The 16,184-nt window shown below is 34.0% G+C and overlaps 1 protein-coding gene and 1 non-coding gene across 4 annotated transcripts; both read left to right on the top strand.

Moving 5' to 3' along the window:
• Nucleotides 1-266: 266 nt before the first annotated feature.
• LOC108201303 (endoribonuclease Dicer homolog 2) lies at nt 267-10,691 on the top strand. 3 transcript variants are annotated; one of them, XM_017369598.2, is made up of 23 exons: nt 267-388; nt 633-724; nt 859-1,036; nt 1,124-1,237; nt 1,588-1,722; nt 2,078-2,162; nt 2,303-2,367; nt 2,669-2,809; nt 3,010-3,138; nt 3,212-3,341; nt 3,447-3,546; nt 4,078-4,273; nt 4,358-4,518; nt 4,649-4,867; nt 4,947-5,170; nt 5,260-5,534; nt 5,619-6,052; nt 6,140-6,243; nt 7,082-7,290; nt 7,780-7,989; nt 8,611-9,015; nt 9,412-9,690; nt 10,062-10,691. In XM_017369598.2, the coding sequence occupies exons 1-23, from the start codon at nt 365-367 to the stop codon at nt 10,467-10,469; spliced, it is 4,317 nt and encodes a 1,438-aa protein (XP_017225087.1). In that variant the 5' UTR covers nt 267-364; the 3' UTR covers nt 10,470-10,691. The 3 variants fall into 3 exon arrangements, with proteins under 3 accessions (XP_017225087.1, XP_063948455.1, XP_063948459.1); XM_064092385.1 differs by having other exon boundaries at nt 3,212-3,275; XM_064092389.1 differs by lacking the exons at nt 267-388; nt 633-724; nt 859-1,036; ... (1 more) ...; nt 1,588-1,722; nt 2,303-2,367.
• A 2,828-nt stretch (nt 10,692-13,519) lies between these two features.
• Nucleotides 13,520-15,944, top strand: LOC108209525 (uncharacterized). The gene is made up of 3 exons (XR_010291394.1): nt 13,520-14,081; nt 14,168-14,250; nt 15,189-15,944. It is a non-coding gene; the product is annotated as an uncharacterized LOC108209525 (transcript).
• The last annotated feature ends 240 nt before the right edge of the window (nt 15,945-16,184 follow it).

Below are 16,184 nucleotides of genomic sequence, written 5' to 3' on the forward strand. Positions count from 1 at the left end.
GAGTTGAAGAAACACAGGAAGAAAGTTTTTTGTACATGAGTTTCATTTCCGGTCAAAATTAAATGCCCACACAAAATGGGCCCATATGCAGGTAACGAGGAGTCGTAATATTGAACGACCTGGACTGCCTACGCTCAAGGAATCGCTGAGCACTTAATATTTAGAACAAAAATATAAAATCTCAGCATAATTATACTACTTAATATCTGGCGAATGTATGATTAAGGAAAATCTGACAAAAAGATAAAGATTTTTAATAGCAAAAAACAAAAAATCTCCTGCCAAACAAATATTGCAAGATTGTGACTCCGCACAAAAAACATTGACAAGTGTTGTTGAGTTGTTGGTACATAATCTCTCTATCATGACCATTCTCATTGAAACAACTGTATGTTTTTCTATCTCATTGCCTCTTGAGTTTGCATGATTCATGATTATGTTTCTGTGTTTTTAGTGCAACATTTCAGATATGTGTGTTATGTTTGATCAAGAACACTTATGTAAAGATTTGATGTTATGTGCTTTTTAAAGGTTCTGTGGTTAAGTGAAACTTTATTAATTTTTCACACAAGCAAACAAACAAATACTTATGTTTATATTGATTCAAATTATCTGTGTTTTGCATTTTCAAGGCTGATCATTCTCAGGAGAATCAGGCTGTTGATATGCCTCTGGTTCAGACTGCTGAGCAATTGCCTGCTGATTATCTTCCTTTTGCTAGGAGGTATATGTTTATATATATTGTTGGTCATGGGGTTTTTTGTTTTTTTTTTGTAGGATAAGTTGGATGATTTAGTTCTTAAAGCAATTGTTTTTATTGATGGGGTTTTTTGTTTTGATTGTTTTCTGTTCTGTTAGTTATCAACTGGATGCCTTGGAAATGGCGAAGGGACAGAATACCATTGTTTACTTGGAAACTGGATCCGGCAAAACCCTGATTGCTATCATGCTTCTGCGCAGCTATGCTCACCTTTTGCGCAAGCCCTCGACTTTTCTTGCTGTTTTTCTCGTCCCCACTGTGGTGCTGGTTTCCCAAGTGAGTCAAAATAGTGGACTTGTGATTTGTTTGAATTTGATTTGCAGGGAATTAATTTAATTAATGTTTTTATTAAATTTTGAATAGCAAGCTGAGGTTGTGCAAATGCACACCGACTTGAAAGTTGGAAGGTATTGGGGAGAAATGGGAGTGGATTTTTGGAATGCTGCTGACTGGAAGAAGCAGCAGGATGAATTTGAGGTGAGCTTAATTTGTAGTAGAGGAAATTTTTTTGGGATTCTTGCTTGGTTTAAAAAGTGGTACAGTATGAGTCATTATTGTCTAATAATAAGTTTGGTCTATTTACATATTACTAATCAACGGTGAACATACTCAAAGAGAATACCAAATTATAAATTAGATATGACAGAAAGGTTGGTAAAATAAATTCAATTAGGAATCAAGGAATCCCTATTACCATTTACTCTTGGCAGAACTGTAGTGTGTCGTGTGTATGCTAAAACACATAAATCAGCTCTTCTATTTGGTATACTGTAATTTTTTTTGCACTCAACTTTATGGTCCGAATAAGCCTCTTGTTTGTCTTTCAGGTGCTTGTGATGACACCACAAATATTGCTTAATGCCTTGAGGCACAGTTTTTTAAAGCTTGAGACGATAAGGATCCTAATATTTGATGAATGCCATCATGCTAGAAGGAGACACCCTTATGCTTGCATAATGACTGTAAGTTAATCTATGCAGTACTGTCGATTAATTTTATTGTAACACATTCTAGACCAGTTGACTGAGTTGTTTATATAAACAGTAGATTTCTATCAATGGTTACCTATGCAGACTTGTCTCTCACTTATGCGGTCTATACCTAAAAACTATGCTAATTTTGAGACCGCTACAACTTGAATCAACTGAAATTTATCATTTGGTCAATGTGATAGCCTAGACTTGCCTACATCTATTTACTGGAAGTATATAATGATCCAACTATATGGTTGCATTGTGTAGTAGAAATTGCCTGTATCTTGTTTGATATGTATATCTGAATTGTATGTACCCTTGATATCTCAATGATGCATCACAGGAATTTTATCACCATCACGTGAAAGCTAATGACTTGCAACTTCCTAGGATATTAGGGTTGACCGCTTCCCTTATCAACAATAAAGGTAAGCAAGCATTGTCTTATATATGTATATATTGATATTCTTGAAGATAAATTAATTGACTTTTATTAAGCCTGGACAGATCCACGGACAAAATACTTTATCTCAATTTTTTAGATTTTTACCTCCTTTTTTAAAATTAGGTTCAAGTGACAGAATAAGGTGCTGGAATGATATCCGGGAACTTGAAAACCTAATGAACTCAAAGGTCAAATATATTTATTATTTTTCTGCCTTCTGTTTTGTGTTTGATCAGTCTTTCTTTGTGTGTTAGGACCTTAATGAATGATGGGTAGCGATTGGATATAATAGTGATGCATAATGCATCATGTACTTGAACCTTTTGTTACCCTTTCGAAGCCAGATGTTTTGAGTTTTTGTATTCGTTTAAATTTGTAGCCTTATGGTATTAAGTGTGTCTAATTTTTAATTTGTTGCCTTATGGAATTAAGTTTCTTCATTCACATGCATCGACCAAGAGATATAAGTATGTTTTCCTTTCAATATAGGTATTCACTTGCAGTAGTGAGTCTGCGATAGCAGAGTACATTGAAATGTCAACTCCGAAGCTTAAGACATATAGACATGTGGCTTTTCCATGCTCGTTATTCAGCAAAATATCTATTCAGTTAAAGAGGTTGCACGAAAAGGTACTGCTAAATATCCTAAGTACTGTATAATTAGATACTTTGTTATAATAATAATTTTATTATTGTAATAATGCTAATAATGATAACTATTTATTATAATTGTAATTATTATTACAATCATATCTAGTTTAATACTAAAATAATAATTACTATTATAATATTCACTTCATGAGATTTAACTTGCGTTATATTTCTACCAGTTTATATGTGTTATTGAAAATGCAAACATGGAGGATTCTCAAAAGGAAAATACAAGGCAAAGATTATCTAAACTATGTTCAACATTTTCCTTCTGTTTGACTGAACTTGGACTTTGGCTAGCACTAAAGGTATTTGGCTGCACTTTCTGACTTTAAAGTTGTAGTGTTGATGTATTAAGCAGCAACTTCGTCGTTGTACTAGGCGGCAGATTCTTTATCATCTCAAGGAAGTGAGATGCTTATATGGCAACAACTGGATAAGTCTGGTGAGAGGATTATAACAGATTTTAGCTTGGATGTATTTAAAGTTCTATCTGGCTATATTCCTTCTGGTATGCTTGCTCCTAGCACAAGAACTAAGCTATTGGAATCTAGACTATATTTAAGCCCTGTCTGTGGTTGCTCCTGATTGTTTCCCTTTATCTTTTATTTATTAGATCCTAACTGGTCTATAAGTGATGACATGGAAGCTAATGTTGGGAATGGTTATCTGTCAACGAAAGTTATCTGCCTCTTTGATTCTCTTCTTCAACGCAGGTTTGGTTGAAATGCTTAGCTGTTCCTTGTTTGATTTATAAAAGTTTCTTCTTTGGAATTCAATTTTTTTAAAAATATAATTTATGTTGTGCTAAAATAATACCTTTTTAACAATCTAGATTAAACAAAATCTTAATCAGTGTTCCTTGAGTATAAAAATCATGGTGTTACATGATGCTGTGCTTATAAGCCAACACAATTTTAAATCATGCTTTCTTACACATCTTAGTATTTTTAACGCTAGAATCAGTATTATATCTTGGTGGAGTGTTATTAGTCTTAGAAGAATAACTTGCTAACACTACAGGAATTCATAAAAGGTGGTTCTTCAACATGATCGGTTTCTTTTAAAAAAATTGGTTGGGTTTATTTTATAACTTATATGCCTCTGTTTTTCAAATGTAAGTCGTATTGGACGGTCCTATTTTCCAGTGGAAAGTGGTATGAGTTTTTATGTGTGCATTCAGTTTTTATATTTATCACTGTATCACAGTTTTACTTGATAGATTTCCTGCATCTTTATCCACACAGGGGCTTAATAGATCTTAGATGCATAGTCTTTGTAGAAAGGGTTATAACGGCCATTGCACTTTGCCGCCTATTGAATGTTGTGCTTCCTAGCCTAAGTGGATGGAGAACAGAATATTTGGCAGGCAGCAATACTCGACTTCAGTTACAGAGTAGGAAGGCCCAAAACATAATTGTTGAAGAATTTCGCAAGGGCAAGGTATCTATTATGTGCAATGTACACTCTTTTGTAAAATATATATTTTTAGTTAATTGTTTTTATGTTCACCAATGATATGTGCAGGTGAACATAATTGTTGCAACATCAATTCTTGAAGAAGGGTTGGATGTACAGAGCTGCAATCTGGTGGTACGATTTGACCCGCCATCTACAGTACGCAGTTTTATTCAGTCTCGAGGTCGGGCTAGGATGCACAACTCAGAATTTTTGATACTGGTAAAAAGGTGAGGCTCCTTTTGTTTTCATTTTATCTATAATCTATAATATCATAATATGTGTTAGAGGTGACAAGTTAGTGAACTTTTCTATATATAAATTGGGGGTTGCTCTCATTGTTATTTTCTTTGAATGTAGTGGCGACAATTCTTCTATCACCAGAGTAGACAACTACCTTTCTAGTGGCCAGGTTATGAGGCAGGAATCATTGAGGCATGCTGCACTGCCTTGCCAGCCACTTGATACTGAAATCTATAATGAAGTGTTCTACCGGGTTGACTCAACAGGAGCTGTTGTGACACTGAGCTCTAGCGTGTCTCTTATTTACTTCTATTGCTCTCGCCTACCCTCCGACGGGTTTGTCTTGAATAGTTAATTCATATTCACCTAGTAGTATTATTTGTTTTCCCATTTGATATCTTTTTGTACGATGTAGGTACTTTAAGCCCCTTCCGAGATGTAATATTGACAAGGAGCTGCAGAAATGCACCTTATATTTTTCCAAAAGTTGTCCACTGCCTAGTATCACTGTTCATGGAAATTTCAAAACACTGAAACAACTTGCGTGCCTAGAAGCATGCAAAAAGTTGCATATGTTGGGAGCATTAACGGACAATCTTGTACCAGATATGGTGGAAGAAGAAGATGCTGAAGAACTGGGTAAACAAAATTTCCTTTTCATTGAGATTGTATTTACCATTTTGGTTCCATATGTTATCTTATTATTGGTCTAATATTGAACTGTGTAGGTCATCTGAATTACGTTGATGAACATGATATCTATGTTCCAGCAGAACTTGTTGGTCAAGGTCTTAACAGTGGTGCAAAGAGATACTACTGTTATCTGCTAGAGTTGGAAAGAAATTTTACCTATGATATTGAAATTGATAATCTGATGCTTGCTGCTCGTAATGAGCTTAAATTTGATGAAGGCAACAACTTAGCCTTTGAACTGGAAGTTGAAAGGGGCATTGTAATAGTTCGCATCAAATATGCTACTCCTATAAGTCTCACTTCTGAAGAGGTAATGTATCTTATATTATTGGTTCAACTACTCATAATGATGACAAGTCATCTGTTTGTTGACCGTCAACTGTTTTGTTGCTAGGTTCTCAAGTGCAAGAAGTTCCAAGTAAATATATTAAGTGTTCTCCATAATAAAAATTATAATAAATTGAAGGAGAGACTTGATGTTATTCACCCACCGGAAGACCTTGATGTTTATGACTATCTCTTACTCCCAACTACTGGCTCGCAGCAGTCACTGTATATTGACTGGAGATCTGTTGATTCTGTTCTGTTTAGAAGTGAAAATATCATCCATGATCATGCAAGGTGCCCTTTGCCTAAAGACCAATATAATATTGTGTACACAAGAAGCGGTCTGGTCTGTCGGTGTGTTGTAGAGAATTCTTTAGTCTGCACACCTCACAATGGTTATATATACTGCATTCTGGGCACATTATATGGTGTGAATGGAAGTTCAGTGTTTAACTTAAGAGACGGAGAATCTTCAACTTACAAAGACTACTATGAACAAAGGTCGGTCAAGTCTTTGCGTATCAGCATTTAATTTGAGGCTTTATACCAGTATAGAGTAATTCATTTCTTTTGTCATGACAAAAACAGGCATGGTATCAACTTGCAATTTGAGCGGGAACATTTTCTTAAGGGAAGACATATTTTTACGGTACAGAATCACCTTCACAAGTATACAAAGCAAAAGGAACCAGGTAAGAGTTTAAAAGTTATTACTATTTTTTCTTGTCCACAATGTTAACTGATAAGTTTGTGTGAAAATCCTGAACAGTATCCAATGAAACCGACATTTAGACTTAATGTTGGCCTGTTCATATATCAATTTTCAATCTGTTACAGAGACCTAATAGCAATCGATATCATATAAATGAAGCATGCAATGTATAAGTATCATCTTGCTTGCACCCATTGTGGTTATACTTGGCTGATTTGGGCCTCTATACAACTGCCATTTTTAGTGGTGATCACTATTAAATTACCCTTTATTCTCACCCGTCCTTTTTTTGTTATCTAAAATTAAAAAGAAGAACCAATGCAATAATAAATGCACCAGAAAAATATACAGTAACATCAAACATATATCTTTGAGATCGTCTTACTGCCAGCAGTAATATGCAAGTAATAAATGTCACTAAAAGTACTCCCTCCGTCCCCCTGAGTAGTATACATTGGGGGACGGGGACGAGGCACGGATTTTAATGCTCCTGTAAAATGTAGTTGTGCAATCTATTTTTAAAATTTTTCTTTTCTGAATTAAAGTTTGGATGTTATATTTTTATACAGAAAAAGAAAATCTCAAAATAAGTTACAAAACTATATTTTATAAGAGCATTGAAATGCGTGTCGAGCAGTTAAAAAGAAACGTATAAAATTAAATGGGACAGAGGGAGTACTACATTTGTAGGATCTATATGACCGTGTAATTTTCTTAGTGGTGCCTTTACAAATCCAAATTAATAGCTCCAATAATTATAGTTATTATATTAAACATGATACTTTTTTCGTGCTGATTGTTTTTCTTTCCAACTGTAGAACAAAGCACTGCGTATGTGGAATTGCCTCCTGAACTTTGTTCAATAATCATGTCACCTATATCTGTTGGCACCTGTTATTCCTATTCATTTGCCTCAGCAATTATGCATCGAATAGAGTCTTTGCTCATTGCTAGCAGCTTAAAAAAGATGCACGCAGATTATTGTATTCAAAATGCTATTGCAACACCTAAGATTCCAACTATGAAGGTAATTATAATGCTGTCTCATTGTCTAAAGAACCATGTAACTTTTATTTCGATAAGATTATACAAGTGTATCTATTGCTTGGTGGGTTTTAATGAGTTGGTTAAACGACAATGTTCTATCCTTAATTTTTTGGATGCTTTATTAATTGTTAAAGTTTTATTAATGTGCAGAAAAACCATTGAATGTGAATCTAGGTAGATTTTGATGAATATAAAATGCATGAGCCTTTGAATTCCAGTTTTATATAGTGCCCAAGTGATCTTTGTGGTGCAAAATAACTGTAAAAGGATATGGTTTGCGGAATAAACAGAAAACTGGAGACTTATTGGATTTTACATTGTAAAATAGGATTGCAAATAATTTTTAAACTGAATGGGCAGCATTTCCATTTTATGTATTTCATATGATCATAAACTATCACGCAGAAGCAAATTTTGAACTATTATTTATAAATTATCCAAATTTATTGTTTTTACTCTTGAATGTCAGGTGCTGGAAGCTATTACTACTAAGAAATGCCAGGAGAAATTTAATCTAGAGTCACTGGAGACTCTTGGGGACTCATTTCTGAAATACGCTGCTTGTCAGCAGGTGTTTAAAATGCACCAAGATAAACATGAAGGCATTCTTAGTATAAAAAAGAATAAAATTATATCTAATGCTAACCTATGCAAGCTAGGCTGCAGGCGTAAACTTCAGGTACGCTTCTTAAACCCTAAAAGCTAAAGATAGTACATAATGTTTTTTCCCTCTATTAAAAAATACATTTATATATGTTTGATTGGGGAACTACTGAATTTGCTCATCATCAGTATATTTTCATCTGAGAGCCTTGTATGGAATTTAACTGGCTGAGTGCAAGAACTTCTTATTGGTATGTGTCCAACATCTGAACTAATTGAAACTGCATGTACGTACAATGGCCCAGGTCTTTGTTGCCTGCACTCGTACTTTATTTAATCCCCACTGAAGTCCATGGTACACTGAAAGATGAAGTGCTTCTTGTTTTTTCTTTCGCTAGTCTGTTGAATGAATTTTAAAATTAACATCAGCCTAAGACCCTCCAAAGCTCCCATGTTTTATATCTCCCTCTTGGTACACATGGGGTAATATAACCCAATGGGACAAATATTTCAATGGTGCCACTTACTTTTCTCAGTCAGGATGGTACACGGCAACTGGTTTGCATTATTACGAATAAGTGATTCGTGTTCTGTTACTGAATACTATTGCTTTGCTTCCATATATTATCTTATTTTCTCACATTAAAATTATACTATTGTTTTATCTGTACCATGTAACTCAATGCTAATGTATCAGGGTTTAATACGTAATGAACCCTTTGATCCCAAGATGTGGATCATTCCTGGTGATCAGATGGAGGCTTTTCATGAAGTTCAACTATCTACTACTACAAAAGTATTCACTAAAGGAATACGAAAAATAAAAAGTAAAGTTGTAGCTGATGCAGTTGAGGCATTAATTGGCGTGTTCCTCAGCTGTGACGGTGAACCTGCAGCTTTGTCAATCATGACTTGGCTTGGTATTGAGGTTGATTTTTTTAACATACCATATAAGAGGAGCTTTTCAGCACATCCAGAAGAGCTAATTAACATTAGTTATCTCGAGTCTATACTTAATTACTCATTTACTGATGCTTCACTACTTGTTGAAGCATTAACACATGGTTCTTTCATGCTACCCCAAGTTCCCCAGTGTTACCAGGTACGAATTGTTTTCATCATCTTGTTCATGTTTCCGGTTTAAACATGTTTCACTTATATTAAATAGGGATCAAGGCACATATATGTTTTTGAATGAGTCCATGTAAGCATAAATTCCTATAACTCCATGTTCACTGGTTACTAGAAGCAGATGTTTTGTTAAAGTTATGATGATCAAAGCAATTAAGTAGATGAACTTATCAAGTATCTTTATATATACTTTTAGAATGAAGCGGACCTTACAATTAGAGAATAATATTTTTTTTTTTGGAAATTAAATTTATCTCCCACATAAATATATTATATTGCAATTGAAAGTGTTGCTTACTATTTTAGCAAGTGAACTCATATTTAAATCTAAATTTTATAATTATATATTTATATTTTGCATCCACAGCGTCTTGAGTTTCTTGGAGATTCCGTACTGGATTACATCATAACAATCCATCTGTACAACAAATATCCGGGAATGTCACCTGGATTGCTAACTGATCTGAGATCAGCTTCTGTTAACAATGATTGTTATTCTTTATCTGCGGTTAAGGTTGGATTGCAGAAATATATACTCCATGCCTCGCAAAAACTTCACCGGCAAATAGAGTCCTCTGTTCATAATTTAGATCCATTATCAATGGGATCAACGTTTGGATGGGAGTCTGAGAACCCTCTGCCTAAGGTTAGTGTTTCAAGCTTGATGTGATTATTGTATATTCTTTTGACTTCCCTTCACAGTATTTTTTGGGTTGCGAGAACATATTTATCTGGTGTTCTTTTAACTATGCTTCAAGTTGTTGTTCCCATTTATCACTTTCCTATTCCTATACAAGTACTTGGGTCTGATATTTTGGTACTCATATATTACAACCCCCCTATGGGATCACCGGTGTACAAGTTAAATATCAATGACTTTTCTTCCATTGCTTGAAAATTATATATTCTTTAACTTTACGTTTACGATAAATTTTCAATTTTTACACATCTTGTCAATGAAACCCATTGAGATATTGATTTTGGCTTTCATTCAATTATGTTGTGCATGGGGTACAGGTTCTTGGAGACATAATAGAATCTCTAGCAGGAGCAATCTTAGTTGATTCAGGTTACCGAAAAGATATTGTATTCGACAGCATACGACCGCTTTTGGAACCCTTGGTATCTCCCGACACCCTTAAGCTTCAACCAGTGAGAGAATTGCATCAGTTGTGCCAAAAGGAGAACTACGTGCTGAAAAAGTCTGTTGTGTCATGTGAAAAGGGTGTGGCCGCTGTTACAGTCGAAGTTGAAGCCAATGGCATCATACACAGAGAGTCATGCACTGCTGCTAATAAAGCAGAAGCCAAGAAACTTGCTTCCAAAGCTGTTTTGAAGTCGTTAAAAGAGAGCATGTCGGCTGAACCTCACCCTACTCCTCCTCTGTCGCTTCCCAAGAGTAAAAAGAGAAAGGACGAAAACTGACAAAGCCATGGTAATTCAGTAAACTTCAGTACTGCCAATTGCTTATATGCTGAACTTGAGTACAGCTATCTTATTAAAAGGATGACAATACTGATGTAGTGTTTATATTATGTTCAACAATTGTAGCAAGTTTTTAGGATGGAAATTGTGGATCGATGACAGTCTTATTAGGGGACGTAAACTGTATATATGATTTTAGAAAATTCATAAAGAATTATAAGAGTTATTGTTGTAGTAGTAGTCAATATATCCAACTAGATCATTGCAATGCCGTTAATTAAAGAATTAAACTGGAATGGCTTAAATGTGACTGTAAATTACAGAAATGATGCATGGCAGGAGAATAGACATGTGACTTTTGTGTTCTGCACATAACATTGCAAGTGAAAGTATGGTTTACTAATGCAATTAATGAAATAGATTTGTGATTCTCTGGGGTATAGTTGTTGAGGATAGGCTAAGATGGTGTTTGCAATAATATACGTAAATATTCTACCAAAACATATGAGTTACTACTTACTGGAAGCAGTAGTTTTTGCCTTTTTCATTTGTTAATGTTCCCTACCACATGTACGTCGAATCTTCTACAGTTCTTGTTAAGACTCAAGAGCAAGTCGAACGATTTTTCAATGAGCTTCCAAGCTCATACAGGGGAGTGTTATTTAAGACGGTGTTGAACCAATGATATTCTAGAGATCACTGTTCCTCTATTTTTGTTTTTGGATAATCAGTATTCAGTAGTCATCTCTCTCCATAGTCTCCGTACCACGTACGTCATTATTTCACCTTTCTCGTGACTGTTTTTTTTAGAGAATTGCACTTGCAGATACACCGATAATCCAAGTAGTTTTATTCATTCAAAAATTTATTATCTAACCGAAAAATATGAAAATGTCTCCGGAAGTTTAAATTATAAAATTTAATGTTCGAAAAAAAAATCCCAACTTGCAAGACCGCGCTAAAACAAATACAATTCATTAATAAAAAGAAAATAATAATAATAAATTTAACTATTAAAATTAGTATAGATTCTCAAAATAAGATAAATCCAAATTAATTTATCAAAAAAACAAAATAAATATAAAAAAAATAGAAAAAATATATCTAAACAAAGGGAGATCATTTGGCTAGATATATAACAAGCTAATAAATACTAAGAATATAATTAATAATATAAGTATTAAAATATAAATGTTGAAGTATAAAACATCTTCAAAATAATATCAAAAAATTTAAGAAATAGATTAAATATGATAAATACTTCTAGGTGACCAGTCTAATTATATTATTAATTAGATTTGAACATACTTTTTCCGGTGTTATTCTCAAATATCATTATTTGACAATAAAATATCTGTATCGTCATTTTGTGAAAAAATGGTCCAACTGTCATTTTAAAACGTAATTTCTTATTGTGTTTATAAAAATGCAACTTCATACCATGTTTTAAAATAACAATTGAGGTCAATTTTTCAAGAAATGACGTTGAGATCATTTATTTAAAATTGTGATTTTTGATTTTTTTTTCACATTTTCCTATTTAAAATATAGATAATCAAAAAGTTTTACATCATATATTATCACCATGTTATCTTTAATTTATCATTGCATGATAATACTTGCAAGGTGATAAATTTTTCATGGAATATCAGTTTTGCAGTATTACCAAAGGTTTTTGGATCCGAGACCGAGAGGCTCCATCCATATCGGTTGCAATGTCATTTTCATATGTACAAACATTGTGAAAACAGAAGCCGCTAGATTTGATTTACCCTATTATTTTAATCGGAGATATTAGACCCGGAATTTATAATTAAATCTTTCATTTTTGGTATTTTCTGGTGCTGTCTTAATCTTTACAAATATTTTATTTGGTGGTAGATGAAGCAAGTAATGCCTCGTTAGCTAGACCGGAGTACCAAATAGGTACATTCGGGAATCAATCTTATCTCGTGTTTTTTTATACTACATTTAATCCTGCTTACTTTCAATATTATTATATTATGTATTTCAATTTTTTATATAACATTTTTTTTGAATAATTATATAACATTTTTTAAGAATACATTCCATTAGCTTCAAAAAGAAAAAAAAGAAGAAGAATACATTCCATTCATATCATGTGTGATCTCCAATCTTAATTATATTTTTTTCTGGTGATATATGCAAAATATAAAATTCGGATGTAGAGAAAATACGATTCCTTTCGTCACAAAGAAATAATCGACTAGTGAGTTTAATATAAGCAATAGTTGAGCCCTCGATAAATTCACAGATGAGACACAATTTATATCTAAAGAAAAAGCTGGTAATGATATTATTAAGAACAAAGTGGCAGAGTAGAAACAAGATAATCTCAAATCTTAGATTCGATTAATATAAATTATAAACTTTTAATTCACATAAAATAGTATATACTGATGGTGATAATAATAAATATAATAGTCGAGATGCCGGACAGTTTCACATGGACAGCCCGAGGTGCACCGGGCCTGATGCGTGCTGGAACATAAATTAGTATTACATGCTCCTGTAAACTTGTGTGCATCACTCACACAATGTAGCTGTTAAACCAAACACATTTAACATATGTAGCAGTAACTCTCCAAATGCAAAATATTACACATATGAGTTTTTGAATTATAAGTTAGAAACACTTATTTGTACCGTTTGTGTAGGAAGTCAAGAAGTATTTAAAAAAAGCTATGATTACTAACTTTTGTCTCTCGGCTTCTTCTTATTTCCCAAACACTTTTATCACTTATAAGTCTTAACTTGTTTCTAACTTCTATTTCACCTTTTTACTTTAAGCAATAAGCACTTATTTTAAACTCACCCAAACGGTCCCATAATAAGTCTATGTTGGTGTAACGACAAGAAGGGAAATAAATAATCAGATATTAATATAAAAAATTTATCAAAAAATCGATCGATGGAATCGGAGATTTTTATATCTTGTGTACTATAATTTGTACGCACAATTTATAAGTGGACAGAGAATCTAAGAAGCTGTGTAAAGGAGAGTATGATCAACTCATGACACTGCTGTACAAGTTGCCATTCATATCCATCTGCAGTTAAAAACTTCATTTTTACACACTTTTCTGCTTCCTTATCCACCTACATATTCACCTACTAATCATACTCCTCTTCTCTCTCTGTATATCTATATCTACTTCCCTTGACAATTATAGAAACCCCACCTCACACATCTCTCTCTCTCTCTCTCTCCCTCTCTCCCACAAGAAACACAAATCTTGAAAATACCAGTTTCCAAATCTGGGATTTGCAGAGTACGCAAACCCCGTTAATAATTCTGTCCCAGTCCTCATTATATGGGATCCCTTTCTTCAAAACAAACTAGTATTTACAATGTCTCAAACTAGCTTCTATTCCCCCAAATCACCTCCCACTACAAGTGTTGGTTGCTGCTCATCACTCTCAGCCCAGCTGAAGCTTTACCAAGCTTTCATCTTTTCTGTGCCAATCTTCTTCACTTTCATCCTTCTCTTCTTCTTCTACTTGTTTTATCTCCGCCGCCGCAGAGCTGACTGGTCTTCGCTCAGGATGAGGACTGCTAGGCTGGCCACCATTCAAAATAATATATCTACTGTAATAAGTGTTTCTTGTTTGATTATGACTTGTTAATTGGATCTATTTATGGAAAATTGGGATAATTTGTTGTTTTTGATTGACAGTGTGAAATGGGATTGAAGAAGGAAGTGAGGGAGATGCTGCCCATTATTGTATTTAAAGAAAGTTTTTCTGTCAAAGATACACAGTGAGTTACTTTTCTTGGATTTATGTATTTATTTCTTGCTCCATTATTTGTTTATAGATTTTAGACATTGTTTTTTGAGTAATGTTATGTTACGTATCACAAATTTTAGACAATAATCTGTCTTAAGTCTGGCATCTTAGCCTAGTCGTCGTCGATAATCGATATAATTACTACTCCTTAATCCTAATATGTGAGTTACAGACTAATGTGGTAAGAGCCCCTCTTTTAATCTTGATAACCTTTTAAAGATAAAACGGTAATCTTCGTTTCTTTTAGACCGGTTTCAGCTAAAAGTTGTGTGCTTAATGTAGCTAGAATCGTTTAAAGCAGTACAATAATCGCTTGAAAGCTGTAATAATATCTGAGGGAGGACTTGCTTTTACTTGGAATCTCATTACATCACTTGAACTATTCAAATTTAGTTTGGAGAAGTTTTGACTAATTAGGTAGGATTGGAAAGGAGTTAAAATTGATTCTTCTAAAAGGTGATTGTCTGCGTAAATCAGCAACAATTTGTATATATGTTGTACTAGATAGTGACTTGAGATGAATTTTTGCATGTTGTGCCCAACTATTATGTTTATGGAATAACTGATAGTGTATTTGCTCTTAAGGATACACACGAATGGTTTCTGTTACTTAAACAGCAGTAACTAAAATTAGATTATGTTCTTGTGGTAACAAGATTAATTAGAAGGAACACTCTAAATGTTAGTTCTTGACTTGCTCCGTCCAGACATCCACGTACATGATTTTCTTACTAATTTGCTGACATGTTAATTTACACACCTAGCACTTTTACACGCGCACGCAAAAATATTGTTCATTGAAGAGAATACATGAATTTTAGCCACGTGCAATTTCTTATTGATTTGATTTTGTTTTAATTAGCTGATGTAAATACTCTTAACACTTTAATATCTCATTTTTGGGTGTAGATGCTCAGTTTTGCCTTGGTGATTACCAAGCTGAGGATAAACTTCAGCAGATACCTGTATGTGGCCATACATTTCACATGGAATGCATTGATCTCTGGCTTGCCACCCACACCACCTGCCCTCTTTGCCGCCTGTCTTTATTAGCTTCCAGGGCATCAGAAAAACCAACAGATAACCAATCAAATGAAACGGATCAAAGTCCTGAATCTCCTGATGTGGAAAATCACGATGAAAACTCTCCTCCGAGCAGTTCTCAGCTTTCGGGAGAACCACAAGTCAATGAACAGATATTTAATATAGTTCAGCAAACTAATGAAAACTTCCAAAGTCCTGAATCTGCTGATGTAGAAAATCATGATGAAGTGTCTCCTCAGTGCAGTTCACAGCCTTCTGAAGATCCTCAACCCACGAACAAATATCAAACATAGTTCGCCAGGAGGAATCAGATCTGGAACTAGCAGTTGAATGCAAGAAGTAGCTTCTTGTCAATGGTTCTAATCTGGAACGGCCTACTTATTGCTAGGCCTAAAATGCGAAGGCAGAGCAAAGTCTAATTGATCTTTCAGTCTGATGGAGCAAATTCAGGTCCGGAAAGAGCATGAAATTAGCTTTGTGAAGCGGCTCTCTTCATGCTGACAGTTGTGCATGGCTTGTAAAAAGTGTGAGTGTAGAACTATAAACCATTAAGTTTTGTTTGAAAAGTACAACATTGATAATATTAAATAAATTTCATGAAATTTGATGCCTTCCTAGTAATTTTTGCCTATTGTGCTTTGTTATAAAGTTTAAAGTCCAGGACTGTTGATTCTCAATCTTACACATGTTGACCATAGGCCAGTTTGTTTTAGCTTATTGTTTCTTATATATGAAGTGTTAAACCTGGAAGCTTGGAGGATAGTTTGGCAGTTTGGTCATCAGTATTACTCCTTTTTATGGAGAAAGCAAACAACTATAGGAACCTGCAGCAGAAATTCAAATACTGATTTATGCATTTCA

Source organism: Daucus carota, chromosome 1 (genome assembly GCF_001625215.2).
Source record: "Daucus carota subsp. sativus chromosome 1, DH1 v3.0, whole genome shotgun sequence".
Taxonomy (NCBI): Eukaryota; Viridiplantae; Streptophyta; class Magnoliopsida; order Apiales; family Apiaceae; genus Daucus; species Daucus carota.